Below are 18515 nucleotides of genomic sequence, written 5' to 3'. Positions count from 1 at the left end.
AAAAAAGACTGTGAAGGGGGATAACATTTGAAATATAAATAATTAAAATAATTAATAAAAGAAAAGAAAGATGTATGCATTTTAAAGAACTTTTGCTCTGAGCGGAAAACCAAATGTTTCTTGTAGTAATGCAATGTGTCAATCTATAAAATGTTAAAGGAAGCCAGGCAGTGGTGCACACATCTTTAATCTCATCACTTGGGAGGCAGAGGCAGGTGGATTTCTGAGTTTGAGGCCAGCCTGGTCTACAGAGTGAGTTCCAGGACAGCCAGGGCTACACAGAGAAACCCTGTCTTAAAAAAAAAAAAAAAATGTTAACAGAGTTCTCAACTTAACATTTTCAAAGACAATCTAAGATTTCACATTTATGGTAACACATAAGAAGGGCATTATTGTTCTTGTTTGTTTTGCTGTTGGATGGCTGGTGTTGAATTGGGAAACTAGGAACTGAACCAAGGACCTGGTGCATGCTATCTAGATACTCTGCCACTGAGCTATTAGTTTTTAATAGCAACAGGTACATCTATGTTTCTAGAGACATGGCAATAAGTATTTTAATGGCAAAGTAAAGGCTACTAGAGATCAGGTAGCCAGAGCACCACCCACACTGTTGTGTTTATTTGTGGTCTCCAAGCAGAGCCCTAAGTCAGGATGGTGGAATCCCTTTGTCTATGTCAGACGCCTCCAGCCAGGAGGAAGGGACCAGGCTGCAGAGCAAAGGCAGGAAAATGGATTTTAAATGCATCTTTGACAATACCGAGGATGCTGGGCAGTGGTGGTGCACGCCTCTGATCCCAGCACTCAGGAGGCAGATGCAGGTGGATCTCTGTAAGTTCAGGGCTAGCCTGGTCTATGGAGCAAGTTCTAGGATAGCCAGGGCTATAGAGACACAGCTCAGTGGGAAGAGTGCCTGCCCAGCACACCTGAACCCTGTGTTCCATTGCCAGCACAATAGAAGCCAGGCATGGCAGCAAAGCCTATGACCCTACTGGGGAACCAGCAGCTCCAGGCCATCTTTGTCTACATAGCAAGTTCAAGGCCAGCTGGCGCGACATGAGACTCACTCTCAAAAAACTAAAAAGGCCTTAAATATGTATCGATCATTGGTTGGCAATTACTACTCCCCCAAAGTTTCTAATGCACAGAAAAAATAAATTAGGGTTTTAGTTCAAGGCGTGTAATACTTGCCTAGCATGTTAAGGCCCTGGGTTCGATTCCCAGCAGCAGCACACCAAAATAAATAAATATATATGAGGGAAAAAGAGAGATTTAGAATCTAACAGTAAATATTAAACAAATATAATATGTAATACAAGTAAATATTTGGAAAGCTGGCCAGAATAGCCAAGTCCATCTGTTAATTTGCTGTATTAATATCTTTGGGTTTGGGGGTTCCAGGGTTTATATCCCTGGAACTTGCTCTGTACAATAGGCTGGCCTCCAGGTCAAGGGGCTGTGCCTGCCTCTGCCCTCTCCTGAGTGCTAGGATTAAAGGTTTGCACCACCACCACCTGGCAATATCTTTATTTTTAATGTTCCTAATTTAACTCTTTTAATTAATTCATTTAAAGGCAATGGGGATTAATTATCTCTAATAGTAAAATATATAAAAGAATATCCTTAACATGAAATGGGGACTTGGTATTGATATGTACCACAAACAAATATGAACGTAATTTTATCTAACCAACAAGATAATTTACCTCCATTAACATGCTGAGGGATTTTTCCAGTATTGATATCCAGAAACGTTCCAGTTCCCATGGTTAACTTCACATCTCCTGCCTCAAAGCAGCACTCTCCAAACATGGCCGACTGCTGGTCGCCAACCTGCCGAGGAGTCCGACTGTCAGAAACTCACTGTACCAGTGTCCGCTTCCTTATAGGCCAGTCCCCATTTACACCACTCTCCTGATTATACAGTCCACCTGCTTTTTTTTACATTTCTTTAAGTTAAAAATGAACCCCAAAGACAACAATTGCATAGTCCAAGGGTCTCTCTGGACCCGCACCACAGGCAAGTGACTTGTTCAAAGGCTTCAGGCTCCAACCTAACTCATGACTTTTATAAACGTGAGCAATTTTAGAAATTCCAGTACAACAGCACTGACACAGCGTGCTCTCTCACCTTAGAGGTTTCATCCCTCTGTCAGATCAACTGAACTCACAAATTTCTTTTACTGACAGAGGTACAATAAATAAAATTAGAAGTCTTAAACATGTTATTGCTTTAGATTATAAGTTTGTTACTATGGCTACATATAAACACACATAACCATACTTACTTAACGTTCTACAATGCTGGAAATCGACCCTAAAGCGTCGCGGGTGCTGGTGAGCATTCTACACTGAGTTACACCCCTAACTCCACTTCTATTCTTTTTAAAGATGGGTTGCCATGCTTACCAGGCTAGCCTAGACCTCCTCTCTTGCCTCAGCCTCCTGAGTAGTTAGGACCATTAAGCACACACACTGTAGCATTTGCCTTATCTATACATGCTCATGGTCACTGGCATTATATTAAACAAAGAAATAAAATGAAGCTAGGGCTGGCAAGATGTCTCAGCAGATAAACACATTTGCTGCTGGACACAACACCCTGAGTCTGATCTTTAGGACCTCTAGATGGTAGAAAGAGAGAAGCAACTCCCTGAAGTTGTCCTCTGACCTCCACATGGTGTACACACACACACACACACACACACACACACACACACACACACACACACACACACACACGCAAACACACACACACAAACACACACACATGCAAACACACACACACACACACACACACACACATGCAAACACACAGTGATAAATATTTTAAAAGTAAAATAAAAGATAAAATTCATGTAATAAACCCTTTTGAGGCCAGGCATAGCTGAACACACAACCTCAACATCAGAGACTCTGACAGGAGGATCTTAAGTCAGAGGCAGGCCTAGCCTAACAACAGGATCCTGCCTTTGATGATGACGACGACGATGATGACAATGATACCACCTGGGCATGGAATCACATGCACTCAATCCCAGCACTTTGGAGACAAAGGCAGGACTGCTTTGAGGTTGGGGCCAGCCTGGCCTACACACAGATTCAAGGCCAGCCTAAGCTATATAATAAGACCCTGTTATTTATAAGCAAATACATTTTCTTCTTCCCCTCCAATTCTGACTCCCTGGCTAATGTGGAAAGTCCATCTGGGGACAGGTGTTTACGTTGCTGTAAGAAAAAAAGGCACCCCAGGTTTTCCACTTTTGTACTCTCTCCTCTGGCCAAAGAGCTAGAATCCAACAGTAAAAGAAACCTTAAAAACAAAACCCAGGAGTTTTGGAGTGACTCTGAGTTAGAAGCATTTGCTGCTCCTGCCAAGGACACAGATTTGACTCCCAGCACCCACACAGCAGCTCACAACCATCTGTAACTCTAGTGCCGGGGGATCGAATGTTCTCTTCTGGGTTCTGTGGGCACTGCTCACATGTGGTGACGGATATACATGCAGGCAAAGTATACAAACACATAAAGCAAACATATATCTAAAAGGAAACGGACCCCAGAAATTATTCTGTGTTCACCCCAGTAAGCTAAGGGTTTTTTACCATCCAGCTACAACTCTATCCTCCAGTATCAACTGCCCATTTACTGATTTTTCTAGTGAAATATAAACTATTTCTAATGAAATATAAGCAGCAGCGGCCCCTTGATGTTTTTAAAATCAAGCATCTACAGATGCGGTCTATTACTCGGAACAGCATCTGTAAAAAATGTAACAGTTTCCTTATATAGGAAATGCTTCTCATTATATACACAACCCTTTTAACTTAAAAGAAAAATAAAAGAGATACTAGACAGAATGTGTGTTTCTTCTTCAGTGCTGATATTGAACCCAGGGCCTCGTACCTGGTGACAAATGCCCTAACACTAACACTAAGAACAGTACGGTCACCGGGCAGTGGTGGCGCACGCCTTTAATCCCAGCTCTTGGGAGGCAGAGGCAGGCGGATTTCTGAGTTCAGGGCCAGCCTGGTCTACAGAGTGAGTTCCAGGACAGCCGCCAGGGCAGAGAAACCCTGTCTCGAGAAACCAAAAAAAAAAAAAAAAAAAAAAAAAAAAAAGAACAACAGCAGGATCTTACTGCGTAGCTCTGGATGCCCTGGAACCTGCTGTGCGAACCAGGCTGGCCCAAACTCACAAAACCTGCCTGCCTGTGCCCCTGAGTGACTACTGGGAGTAAAGCTGCGATCCACCACACCTGGTTCAGGCCTTATTCTACTAAAGACCTTCTGTTTCTTTTAAACTAGTCCCAACTCTCCAAACACATTTATGTAGTTCTTACACCCCTCCCCCAGTGTCTCCTACTTACCAAGGCAACAACTGGTATAGGCATGCCAAATATCTCCTCATCCACTGTTCCAAAATTATAGCTTCAAATAAGATGGATGAAAGAGTTAATTGTAGCTCCCGACATACTCTTCCTAAAATCCAGCAAACTGCTTTTCACATAGCCCAGAAAGTTATAGAACAGATGCAGAAGCATGTTAAAAAAAAAAAAAAAAAAAATCCCTTTCCCAGCGAAGCGAAAAGAATTCAAAGGCAGCCATGTGGGTGTTTCCGATGATCATTTACCTTGTGTCCTTCACGGGAGGCAGGATAGACAGTGGGATGGAGACCATGGTGGTTACGAGCCTGCTCCAGCACATCTGTGCACGAGAACATGGCGTCAGGATAGGCAGGCACACCTACCTCAGACCTCTACACACATTTCAAAGCCTCACGTTGTTTGCAACAGACACACACAAGGGTTGGCAACTACGATCGGTTAAAGAAGAGCCTAGCCTGCGTTACAGAAAAGCGTGATTCAAAAAAGAGAAAAGTCTTTACCGCGTATGGATCAAAAAATCCAGTTGTACTGGCATTTGAATAATCCGTGGCATAGGAAGAACCTAAATTTATATTAGAAATAACACATTTATTATCAGGAAATGTAAATTGCCTAGCCCTGGTTTATAATCTAGACTTTTGTCTATCTTCAAATTAATCCTAAAATGGATGTTTGCAACATTCAAGTTTCCAGGAAAATACCCATGTAATCTTTATAAACCTCCAGAGTGTTTTATTTGGATTGGAATTTTACTTACATTTTTCAAAGTCACAATTATGTATGTGTTTGTGTGCATGTGTATTATCACAGCACAGACGTGTAGATTAGAGGACAACTTCAAGGGTCTATGTTCTCTTTCCACCTTATGAGTCCCAGGGATCAGCTCTGGTCCTCAGGCCCTACCTGCTGAGCCTTTTCACCCCCGCCGCCCCCTGACACACCACTGCCTGCATGTGGAGGCCAGAGGACAACTTTCAATAGTCGGCCCTCACCACCACGTGGGTTCTAGTGACTAAACTCAGGCATCATACTTGGTAGAAGACACTGTGATAGGGTAAGCCATCTGACTAGTCCCCGAACGTTACAAAGGCAATTTTACAGATAAAACCTTAGATCCTGAATTTTACAGGGAGAGGTGTCGGGATGCTAGGTGATACACCCCCTCACACACATACAGACACACCCTGAAGTATATCCAAGCACAGTGTTATCACTACTTTATTCTTTCAAATCTTAAAGTTACATTTATTCACTTCATTTTATGTGTATTAGTGTTTGGTCTGTATGTATGCCACATGTGTGCCTGGTGTGCCTTGGGAGTCAGAAGAGGGCATTGGATTCCCTGGAACTGGAGTTAGACATGGTTGTGAACTAACATGAGGGTCTTTGGCTGATCCACCTCTCCGCCTGCCCCCCCCTTTAAGTTAGCACAGCAATGTTTTTCATTATGGCATTTTCATATGTTACTACACTTTGTCTGGTTTGTCTCTCACCCTCTTCCTCATCTCCAGTCTAACTTTCCCTCCTTCCTCCAGACAAACTGCCCTTTTGACTTGAAGGTACGTGTATTCTATCACCCTATCCCCATCCCTTAAAATCTCTTCCTTCTCTCTCGTGATCAGAGGCTTAATGCCCCAGACTCAGCAACACAGACACAGACAGAAAGACAGACAGACAGACAGACAGACCTGAATATAGGTCTTGCAAATAAGAGATAATGTGGTATTTTTTCTTCAAAGTCTGGGCTGTCTCATTTCATGTGATTTCCAGTTTCATTTACTTTCTTGCAAATACTATGACTCCATCCATTGTTTTTAGAGCTGAATAGAACTGCATTTTGTGAATGTGCCACCTTTTCTTGTTATTGACCCATGCACTGGTGACCTTCTGGGCTGGTTTCTTTTCTTGGATATATAACTAGTACAGCAATAAACACGGATGTGTGGGTATCTCTGTGGCATGCTTAGAGTCCTCCAGTTACATCCTGGAGTGGGAGAGCCAGGTCACATAGGAATTCTCTTTTTAGTTGTTGAGAAGCCTCCAGCCTGATTTCCATCATGGCTGCACAAGCTTATGCTCCCAGCAACAGCAGTGAACTGGGCTCCTGTTTCTATACCATCCATAGCATCTGCTGCCATTTGTCTTCTCTTTGTTTCTGTTTTTTGTTGTACTTTGAGATCAGGACTCTCTCTGTTGCCCTGGATGTCCTGGAACTTGCTATGTAGACAAGGCTAGCCTGGAACTCACAAAGATTCACCTGCCTCTGCCTCCCAAATGCAGGCATTAAACCCAGAGCCACCATACCTGGCTTCCTTTATCTTTTTTTTTTTAAGATATTTTCTTTATTTACATGTAAATTTCTCCTTTCCCAGTTTCCCCTCCAAAAAACAAACAAAGAAACAAACAAAAACAACAAGAACAAATCCGTTTCCTCCCCCTTCCCCATACCTGCCACCCTGCCCTCTCCCACTTTCTGGCCCTGGCATTCCCCTACACTGGGACCTAGAACTTTTACAGGGCCGAGGTCCTCTCCTCCTATTGATGATCGAATTTGCAATCCTCTACTATACACATGCTGCCAGAACAATCAGACCCACCATGTGCAGTTTTTGGTTGGTGGTTGAGACCCTGGGAGCTCTGAGGGTACTAGTTAGTTTGTATTGTTGTTCGTCCTAAGGGGCTGCAAACCCCTCAGCTCCATAGGTCCTTTCTCTAACTCCTTCACTGGGGACCCTGTACTCAGTTCGATGGATGGCTGTGAGCCTCCTTTATCTTCTTGATGACAGCCATTCTGATCTGGGTGGGATGGAATTCAAAGTAGCTTCAATTTGTATTTACCTCAGGAAATACAAATACTGAACACTTTAAAAAGTAATTATTAGCCGTTTTTAGGGTGACATGGGGGCAGCTGTATTAGATTATCTTCCCTGCTCTGTAGGTTGTTTTTTTACTTAAGCAACTGTTTCCATTGCTGTGCAGAAGTTTCTAATTTCAAGCAATCCCGTCCACCAATTATTGAGATGATTCCTGTGCTAACAGACTTTCCAGAAAGTCCTTGCCAATAACATAATCTGATGTACTTTGCCTATGTTATTTTCTAGAAGTTTTAGTTTCATCTTATGCTAAGATCCATTTTTTTTAAAAAAAAGATTTCTTGCTGAGCAGTGGTGGCGTACGCCTTTAATCCCAGCGCTTGGGAGACAGAGACAGGTGGATTTCTGAGTCTGAGGCCAGCCTGGTGTGTACAGAGTGAGTTCCAGGACATCCAGGAATACACAGAGAAATCCTGTCTCAGAAAAAAAAAAAAAAATCTGTATGTGTCTGTGTCCATGTATGCAGGTGCCCATGAAGGCCAGGAGAGGGTGTGGGATTCCTGGAGCTGGATTTCCAGACTGTGTGGAGCCACCTGATATAGATGCTGAGACCCAAACACAGGTGCTCTGGAAAAAGCAAGAACAAAAATTCTTAACCACCCAGTCATCTCTCCAGACCCAAACAATCTTATTTGGTTTTTGGAGACAAGGTTTCTCTATGTAGTCCTGGCTGCCCTAGAGCTTGCTACATAGACTTGCCTGTCCCTACCATCCAATTAAAGGCATTCTTTTTACTTTTGCGACAGCTTCTCACTGTGTAGCTCTAGCTGGGCCAGAACTTGCTATGTAGACCCAGCTGGTCTTGAACTCACAAAGATCCACCTGCCTCTGCTTCAGAAGTGCAGGGACTTCAGGAATGCAGTACTAAATCCAGCTAGGATTGTTGGTTGTCTTCTAATCCTGTGAAGAATGTCACTGTGGGCTGAGATGGCTTGTAAAGGTGCCTACCACCACACCTCACAACCTGTGTCCCAAGCCCCAGTCCCACCAGGTGGAAGGAGAGGGAATTACTCCAGCAGCTTGCCCTTTGACCGCCATGGGTGCTGACTACAATTTCCCTGGTCATCTTTCTCGTTGGCTACACTCTCTTTCTGCCCTTTTAGTAATAAGGCCTTGCTGGTTTACTGTTCTGTGATAGATCCTCTCCTAGTTCTCCTCTGTTGATCAATTCTGCTCACATTTATTCTTTCCCGATTCTTTTTTTTTTCTTCTGGTTTTTCGAGACAGGGTTTCTCTGTATAGCCCTGGCTGTCCTGGAACTCACTCTGTAGACCAGGCTGGCCTCGAACTCAGAAATCCTCCTGCCTCTGCCTCCCAAGTGCTGGGATTAAAGGTGTGCGCCACCACCACCCAGCTTGATGCATCTTCTGCATCGCTGGCTTGAGAGTGCGGTACTGCCTGCATCTGGCACCAAACGCCCTTGTTTCTCTTGTCAACTGTAAAAGCCATCTTTGCTGGGCAGCTCGCTCTCGGTCGGCAGTCATTACTTCCAGGACTTGGAAGTCTGGTTCTGCACTGGTTGTTGACAGGGGATCTAATGTCATTCCGATGTTTCTGCTTTCGTACATGAGTTGGCATATTCTCCTTACAGCTTTCAGTATCCTCTGCTTTGTGCTTTGGCATTTTGACTATCATGATAGGTTCCTCTGTGGCAATATCTACTTGAGATTCTAAATGCTCCTTCTATTGCATAGCCATTTCTTCTTGTCTTGGGAAACTCTCTGCTATAATGTCACTGACCAATCATGCTCTTTGGTGTTTGTTTGTCTCTTCCACCATTTGGATGCTTATATGCTGTTATAACATGGCATGATAACTCATAGATGTTAGTTAGCATCTTTCAGACACCGTGGTCATGTCTGTTCATTTTCTCCCTTCTTGGTGTCTGGATGTAGTACTTCACGGGCGCGGCCCTCCATCCCTTCCATTTCTCCTTTAAGTTGGTCAAGCGTATTGGTGGAATTCTTCACCGCATTCTCCATTTGATTCACTGCATTTTCCATTTCCAATGTTTCTACTTGTTGTTGTTCAGAATACTTGTTTTGCTGAACTCTGCCTCGCACGGTCATCAGATGGCTGACGTTTCTTTCACAACACTGGCCCTTCCCTTCAGGCCTTGAATTTAACTAATCTGCTTTCTTGTACTCCCCTTTGCGTCACCTATGACGTTTTTACCAATCAACCTGAGATCTTCATCCCGCACTTTACCCGTGTGCCTATCCTCAAGTGTCGGGTTGGTCATTGAGACATTTTGGTCTTCGGAAGGAGTCACACTGCGTTAGCATGGTGCTTGTGTTCCTGTGTTACTTTGCCTAGCTCTTTCAGCTGTATCTGGGGACTTTCTTAAGCAGCCAGTTGTTGAAGGCCCAGTCCCCAGTAAGACTCAGTGAAGGGGGTACACAGTGGTTGAGGAAATGGCTGCTGCTCCCCTACCCCACAGGGAGCTGTGGGGCCCCAAGCTGTGTTCAGCCTCTGCACACCCCATACTCATCTCGACCCCCTTCTGAGTTTCCTCTTGTTTCTTTTAGGTTTCTGAGGCTCTTCCTCTCTTTGGAATAAAGTCTGTTTCTTCTTATTCTGACTCTTTCACTGTCACACATGAGGGCGCTGTTTCTACCCCCGTGTTACCTGGAAGTCGACTTTAGCACCCTTTGAAAGTAAGACTGTCCCCCGAGTCTTAGGCCTGGAAATTTCATCAGCATTTTAAAACCAACTTCCTCTTCTCCCCAAAATGAAAATACATCTAGCTTTATTGCAACATGTAGTTACCGGTGTGGCAAACAGCAGAGTGTGGGATAGGGAAAGAAAAAACGTGGTGGAAGTAACCACGACTCTCTCTTATGCAACTCTGGGCCCTCTTACTTGGTCTTACGTGGATTAATTGGAACAAGTCCGTGAGGTCGACTTTACCTTTTGTGAGCTTATGTAACAGCCAGGTATCAATTGTCCCAAAGCAACAATTGTCTTCTTCAACTGCCTTTTTCACCTTGAAAAGAGAAGAATGTTTAGTCAATTACAACTGACTACGATATTAGGCACACACACAAATACAGATACACTGTAATCTCAATACTGAGAAATATACCTAGAAAGATGACTTGTAGAATACATTCCAAAAGATCTTAATTATTAGTGAATGGGACTTAGGGAGGAGGACGTCCTATCCGCTCTAGGCTTCACTGAAAATTTTAGTTTAAAAAAGCAAAGCATGGCCAGGTGGTGGCGGTGCACACCTTTAATCCCAGCACTTAGGAGGCAGAGGCAGGTGGATTTCTGAGTTCGAGGCCAGCCTGGTCTATAGAGTGAGGTCCAGGACAGCCAGGGCTACACAGAGAAACCCTATCTCAAAAAAAAAAAAAGAGAGAGAAAAAAAGAAAAAAAAAGCAGAGCATGTATATGTTTTAGTTTAAATATGCAAATATACCATATTCCTTAGCTTAAGGAAGTAATATCATGCTACGGCTTAAGAGCTAAATACAAAGACTGCATATTTTTTTAAAAATGTTATGCCCCCTCACCTACTCAAAATATGCAGAGAATAGGCCGAGGGGTGTACAACCCCATCTGACACACTTACAACACAACCCTGACTGTGGATGTGCAACCCCATCTGACACACTTACAACACAACCCTGACTGTGGATGTGCAACCCCATCTGACACACTTACAACACAACCCTGACTGTGGATGTGCAACCCCATCTGACACACTTACAACACAACCCTGACTGTGGATGTGCAACCCCATCTGACACACTTACAACACAACCCTGACTGTGGATGTGCAACCCCATCTGACACACTTACAACACGACCCTGACTGTGGATGTGCATCCCCATCTGACACACTTACAACACAACCCCTGCCTATGTTGTGGAAGAGGGTTGGGAAGCCTTAAGGAGCCGGAGGACTAAGACATCTATTGCACAATAGTGTCTTCTATCTAGGACAGGGTAACTGCACTCAGGAAATCACAGCATGGTGACCAGAAGAAGATCAGCATCATTGCATCTGCACCATCCTACACCAGCATGGATCGGGGAATCTCACAGTGCCGCGTGCCTGGTGAAGAGCTATAGGTGCTGGCTGTTGAGAGAAGAATAATCTGTATTCTCTGGGGATGAGTCCCTAATAGGTTATCCAATCCCAAGTGGTGAGCCTTAAATATAAATATAAATATAAATATATGTGTAGACACACATATCCATGTATGTATAGATGTGTATGTATATATATATGTACATATATATGTGGATTTAGTATGTTGTCTTTATATACACATATATACATATGCATTTATTAATAATGATTAAAGAACAAGTCATGAATTTGAAAGGGAATGAAAAAGACAAGAGAGGCATCAGAGGGTCGAGAGGGAGGTATAGAAATAATTTAAATGTAGTACTCACGTCTGAAATTCTTACAAAACAGGTTTGTTTTTGTTTTTTTTTTTGGTTTGGTTTTTCAAGACAGGGTTTCTCTGTATAGCCCTGGCTGTCCTGGAACTCACTATGTAGACCAAGCTGGCCTCAAACTCAGAAATCTGCCTGCCTCTGCCTCCCAAGTGCTGGGATTAAAGGCGTGCGCCACCACTGCCCGGCACAAATAGTTTTTAACCTTAAAAACTGCAGTGGGGGAAAAGGGAGAGAAATGATTCTGTGGTTAAAAGAACTCCTGAGACAGCCACATCAGGCACTTCTGAGGTACTCACTCTACAACCACTGGTAACTCCTGTGGGATCAAACGTGCTTTTCTGGTCTCTACAGGCACCTCCCCCCACCCCCAGACACATAGATATACACACAGACACACACAGACACACAGACACACACAGACACACACTCATACACAGACAGGCACGCACAGACACACACACAGAGACACATACACACACACACACACACACACACACACACACACAGCTGTGTGGGCAGTAGAAAAGTTCCCAATACAAAAGGTTTCCATGCATCAATTCAAAAGGACTTAGGCTGCATGGAGCTCGGGTACTAATAGGTCCTCAGGAAAGCAACGGGAAGACTAATCCTGTTAGCTTGTGTTTGCAACATCACTTCGCTAAGACAGCTTTTTCTAAGGGCATTCACCTTCTTCCCCTTTCCCGATGATTGCAGCACACAGGGGATGTGTAACTTCCAGGTAATGCGGAGAGCTTTACAGAGCCTCTAGATGTGAACTCTGCATGGTTGCCCAATTGTCGGTAGGTGGGGGGCCCAAACCTGAGTATTAATTCTTTGATCGAAATGGTAGTTACCATTTGTTTTGTTTTTGTGGTGCTCCAGTACAAGAGTACATTCCTTTCCTGGACTCCCTTTTGTGTGCGGCTGATGATTGAACCTAGCGCTTGGTCAAGCTAAGCAGACATTTAACAATCTGAGTTCCATCTCCAGCTCTACTCTATTTTTAAAGATCTATTTTTATTTTACGTAGACGAATGCTTACTTGCTTGAATGTGTGTATGTGCACCACTTATGTGCCTGGTATCTATGTGGAGGCCAGGAGAGAGTGTTGGATTACCAGGATCAGAAATTACAGATGGTTGTGGTGTGCAGTGCTGTTGTAGAGCTGTGGTGTGCGGTGCTGTTGTGGAGCCGTGGTGTGTGGTGTTGTTGTGGACCCGTGGTATGTGGTGTGGGTGATGGGAACTGAACCCAGGTCCTCTGCAAGAGCAGGAAGTCCATTCGATCATTGAGCCAGCTCTCAGGTTCCTCTACTTTTTTAATGGCTTAAAATTTAACTGAAGCTTCGAAAAATGGCAGTATCACAGACAATGAGGTTTATCTAAGGTACAGTTGTTATTATTTGAAAACTTTACCCAAATATTCTAACAGTTAATAGTTGGTGTGATAGTTTTAATAGTCCACTTGACACAATCTAGAATCATCTGTGGGGGAAATGTCTCGCTTATGCTGATTGATATGGGAAGATCGAACCTCAGGGAGGGCTCTGCCATTCCCTGGCTTTGGGTCCATCTACAAACACAGGGAAAATACCAGCCATGGTGGCGCACACCTTTAATTCCAGCACTTGAGGTGGAAGCAGGTAGATCTCTGTGATTTCTTTTTTTTTCTTTTTCTTTTTTTTCTTTTTTCTTTTTTTGTCTTTTTGAGACAGGGTTTCTCTGTGTCTTGGCTGTCCTGGAACTCACTCTGTAGACCAGGCTGGCCTCGAACTCAGAAATCCGCCTGCCTCTGCCTCCCAAGTGCTGGGACTAAAGGCATGTGCACCACCGCCCGGCAATCTCTGTGATTTCTAGGACAGCCTGGTCTTTATAAAGAATTCCAAGACAGCCAGGGTTACATAGAGAAACCTTGTCTTAAATTAATTAATTAATTTATTAATTAATCAATCAATGAAAGCTAGAGAGAAAGCGGGCTAAGTACCGGCAAGCATCATGTATCCCCTGTTCTCTGTGCCTCACTAAGGATGCCATGTGGCCAGCTCTCTCAAACTCCCGCCACTGTGGCTTCTCTGCTTCGGTGGACTGGAACCTGGAAATATAGCTGCAATAAACCCTTCAGCTGCATTTGTCAGGGTATTTTATCTCAGCAGCTGAACATGAACTCAGACAGTCACCATGGCAATCCCGATGGTCTCCATAAACTCAAGGTTGTTGGTTTAAAATTAGTGAAGGATTTATATCATGATATTGAAAAAAAAACCTCAGGCATTTTTATGACAAAAGCTCTATAAAGTTCAAATATTCGAATCTATAATAAAGTCTGAGTAGACTCCAGCTCGGTTTACTTGTTCAAGCTCTCCCAGCTGAACGGTTGTGGCACAGACCACACAGTCTGAAGACCACTGAGTAGCTACCCCACTAAGCACCCACACCAGCCCCAAAGCATGCCAACGGGGGAAGAGTGCCACAGTCTCTTTAAATCTGGTAACACAAAAGTTGGAATTCTGGATAGACAAAAACACACTGACTTCCTGAAACATGGCTTGTCTGATCCACCCCCATCTGCTCAGCCTAGATCCCTCCACCCCAGCTCCACCTCATGCCATGGTGCACTATGGGTAGCCCCCATGTGGCTATTTTCTCAGTCACTGCACCTCTCCTGGACCTCTACACACCCATAGGCATCCACACCTATTATTTATATTTACTATGTGTGGCATACACGTATGTACACATGGAGTCAGTCACTTGCACATGTGTACACAGAGGCTATTAATTGGCACCAAGTATCTTTCTCTATCACTCTCCTATTTAGTTAGTTAGCTAGTTAGTTAGTTAGTTAGTTTCTCTGTGTGACAGCCTTGTCTATCTTAGAACTCCCTTTGTAGACCAGGCTGGCCTTGAACTCACAGAGATCTGACTGCCTCTGCCTCCCAAATGCTGGGATTAAAGGTATGCACTATCATACTGGCTTACAGTAATATCTTATTTAGCATTCTTTTTTTTTTTTTTGGTTTTTCGAGACAAGGTTTCTCTGTGTAGCCCTGGTTGTCCTGGAACTCAGAAATCCGCCTGTCTCTGCCTCCCAAGTGCTGGGATTAAAGGCGTGTGCTACCACTGTCCAGCATGCATTCTTTTTTTTTTTAAATTTATTTATTTAATATATGTGAGTACATTATTGTTTCCTTCAGACACACCAGAAGAGGGCATTGCATCCCATTACAGATGGAGGTGAGCCACCATGTTGTTGCTGGGAATTGAACTCAAGACCTCTAGAAGAACAGTCAGTGCTCTGAACCGCCGAGCCATCTCTCCAGCCCCTTATTTAGCAATTATTTGTTCACCATACAATTTGAAAGAAAAACCGGAATGCTTCACGAATTCACATGTGGAATTTATGCTGGGGGCTCACTGATCTTCTCAGGCTGTCACAGCGTCAGTAAGTGTGCTGCCAAAGTGAGCACACAGCATACAACGTATTTCATATACCAAATGATTTAAATCATGGGCATTTTCTAATGTAAGTTAGAAAAAATGACCAGGGCACAGTGGTGCACAACTATAAACCCCAGTAGCTTGGAGGTGGAGGCAGGAGGATCAGGTATGCAATTCTTCATTGACCCATCAGGGTTGTTATCACACGACAGATAGCTGCCCTGACAACTAGACGGCTTCTCAGGAGTCTCACACTGAGGCAGGAGCCAGGGAGGATGACAGAGCAACTGATTAGCTGCTGGCAGGGTCCAGGGAGGATGACAGAGCAAGTGATTATTAGCTGCTGAAGCGTGAGGCAGAACTGCTCTAAGATTGCTCAGGCTCCAAATCTTGGAGGCTTGGCTTTTGTCAGGGGACTGAAGTAATCCCCGTAAAGCAGGCCAGGTTGTGCCATACTCCCTGGAACTGGCCTGCGATCAAAAAGAAGCACTGGCTCTATGGAGCCTGATCACCTTTGCTTTTACCTGAGTCTAACTCAAGTTCAGCCCCCTGTAGCATGCCTGACTCACCCAAAAAGTTGAGTACCTGTCTGGCACGCACACTCACTAAAAGACTGACAGGTAAAGGTAGGGCTGTGCCATATTTCCCCTGTAAGAATGTCATCTCATCGTTAGGGCTCCTGGATGTAGCCCAGGTTAGCTTCAAACTTCCTGTCAATCTCTTTTGTGTTATGACATGATACAGACTTTAAACACAGGAAGCAATGGAAGACTCTGTCTGCTATCCCAGGAGTGCTGGGCACTTCCCCCAAAGGCTGGATGGCTGTGCCTACTCTTTAAATGTTCCTTCCCCACAGTCATGATGCCCTCTCCACACACACACAATCTTCTCTTACCTCAGACAGGTTTTGTAAAATCCAGGTCAATCTTAAGGTGACGTGCTGGGTGGTGAAATTAAAGCGACTGACTGTTAACATCATTCTATTTCTACTGAAGAAATGAAGGACTCGGGTGGCTCCATGCAACAGCTGTTTTAAAGACAAAAGAGATCTTTAAGAAAATACATTTAACAGCACTCGGGCTTTCTTTCTCCATCTCCAGCCCTTTTCAGGACAGGGTGTTATTATGTAGTCCTGGTTGGCCTTGAACTCATGGAGGTCCACCTGTTTCAGCCTCCCCCCACACTGGGATTAATGACCTGTGCCACCATGTCCACCTTAATTAGTTTCTTTTTCTTTCTTTCTTTTTTTTTTGTTTGGCTTTTTTTTGAGACAAGGTTTCTCTGTGTAGCCCTGGCTGTCCTGGAACTCACTCTGTAGACCAGGCTGGCCTCGAACTCAGAAATCTGCCTGTCTCTGCCTCCCAAGTGCTGGGACTAAAGGCGTGTGCCACCACTGCCCAGCCCTTAATTAGTTTCTTATAGAACAAAAAGAGAGGTCAGAGAGACGTCTCAGTGATTAGGAATTCTTACTGCTCTTGCAGAGCACCTGGGTTCAGTTCCAGCACCCACATGGTGGCTCATAACCTTCTGTAACTCCAGCTCCAGGGGATCCAACACCTTCTTCTGACATCTGTGGGCACTGGGCACACATGTGGTACACATGTATCCATGCAGACAAGATACTCATAGACACAAAGTAAAAACAAATAAGTCTTTGAAAATATTTTTTTTAAATACGACATGAAGTCAGGTATCTTCAACACAGGTCAACCTTAGCAATGAGGGAGACAGGCAGGACCACAAGTTCAAAGTCACCCTGGGCTCCATAACCAGTTCTAGGTCAGGAGCCATCCTGGAGACCCTGTGGGAAAGCAAACGAGTGGGAAATGGCTCAGAGATGAAGGTGCTTGCGCACACAAGAGGACTGAAGTTCCGATCCCAGGAACCAACATCATGTCACGTGGGTGTGAAGATCCATCTGTCATTCCTCAGACATACCCCCTGCAGCAGTTTGGAACACTACAATAGCTGAGAAGGCATTTAATCACCAGGAGGCATTAGAAGTCAACATCTGATCAGTGCTGGCGCATGCCTTTAATCCCAGCACTCAGGAGGCAGAAGCAGACAGATCTCTGAGCTTGAGGCCATCCTTCTGATCTACAGAGTGAGCTCCAGGACAGCCAGGGTTACACAGAGAAACCCTGTCTCACAAAACAAATCAACATCAGCAACACTGAGAACTCTGGGTAGCAGCAACCACAAACACCTCGGCTGCACCCCATCTGACCACAAACACCTCGGCTGCACCCCATCGGAGGAGCTTTGCCTCTCAGTAACAGTACACGCGGCAGCCTGGGCTCCCTTACAGCTAATGTGCCATCACCACTGTTCTCACTCCCCTTTCCAGTGGCCTACAATGAATGTGCCAGGCGTAGTGAAGAGCAGTGGAAGTCGGCTAGCTAGCTATGCCAGTATCCACTAACTTTCTAAGAAAAGACAGCGCGGTTTGGCCGCCTCAATCCCTGTCGACTACATCTACTACCTTTTCCTTCCTGCAGACAGAAACTCGAGATCTCTTGAGCACATGAAGCACAGGTCCACCCCCAAACTCCCCCCCCCCAGCCTTCCCGAGGGTCAGTAAGTCGTAAAGCACTTACTTCTACCACAAATGCTTTGGGGGCTACTCTTTCCCTGTTTGGGGATATGTCTGATTGACTCTTTTAGCCTTAGTGTCCTAAAACAAAAGGTAGGGGATTCTACAATTAAATCTAAAGTTAAGAGACACTTATAGAAAAAAAAAAACATTTGATTAAAAAAATTACCTTCATTATGAGAGAATTATTCCAGGATTTTACAAGTTCAGCTGCCCTTAGGTCTTGCCAACTAATGAAGTTGTGAAAGTGATGGCCTGTTTTCCTAAGAAAGATGGAAATAGGAAAGTACAAATCAGACACTACATCAAAGGCCGGCCACAGAGGGCTAGAGGCATTGGCAGGCCACTTAGAGTGTGTGAGGTCCAGGCTCAATCCTAGCAGAGGAGGGTAAAAAAAAAAGACCTGCCAAAAGAGAAAACAAATAAGACAGACACATCATAACTTCAAACTACAATCAATTACGTGGAACTTTCTCTTGTATTCTCTTTGGTTCTCATAAATCGAACACAGCACATAACAACTATGTTAACATTAGCTGGACCATGGCTTATTCAGCACTTGAGAGGCAGATGCAGGAGGACTGCCATGAGTTTCAGGCCAGCCTGGAACACAGAGTGAGACACCACCCCTCAAAAGAACCCCCAAACCCCTAGAAATATTTTGTAATGGATAGAATCAGATTTTGAATAGACTCTATCCAAAATGACTGCCCCTTTGAAACAATGTAACATGTAAACGTGCAATAACAAAATTACTAACAAGGCCTTTAAGACATGCTCTGTGTTTTAAAAAGCCAATGGGCCTAGCCTGG

At 44.3% G+C, this 18515-nt stretch overlaps 1 protein-coding gene across 2 annotated transcripts in view; it reads right to left on the bottom strand.

Annotated features, from left to right (window-relative positions):
* Nucleotides 1–18515, bottom strand: part of Gk5 (glycerol kinase 5) — a 66469-nt gene that overhangs the window by 28229 nt on the left and 19725 nt on the right. For both annotated transcript variants that reach the window (XM_031344433.1, XM_031344434.1), the window contains 7 exons: nt 17873–17966; nt 16006–16137; nt 10168–10243; nt 4885–4946; nt 4630–4703; nt 4367–4427; nt 1704–1830 (listed from right to left, as the gene is read on the bottom strand). In XM_031344433.1, the coding sequence (XP_031200293.1) occupies nt 1704–1830; nt 4367–4427; nt 4630–4703; nt 4885–4946; nt 10168–10243; nt 16006–16137; nt 17873–17966 (626 nt within the window). The remainder of the gene's footprint in view (nt 1–1703; nt 1831–4366; nt 4428–4629; nt 4704–4884; nt 4947–10167; nt 10244–16005; nt 16138–17872; nt 17967–18515) is intronic.

This window comes from Mastomys coucha, unplaced genomic scaffold, assembly GCF_008632895.1.
Source record: "Mastomys coucha isolate ucsf_1 unplaced genomic scaffold, UCSF_Mcou_1 pScaffold23, whole genome shotgun sequence".
NCBI classification, from domain to species: Eukaryota; Metazoa; Chordata; class Mammalia; order Rodentia; family Muridae; genus Mastomys; species Mastomys coucha.
The sequence above is the reverse complement of the archived record's forward strand: the minus strand, read 5'-3'. Positions and strand labels throughout refer to the sequence as shown.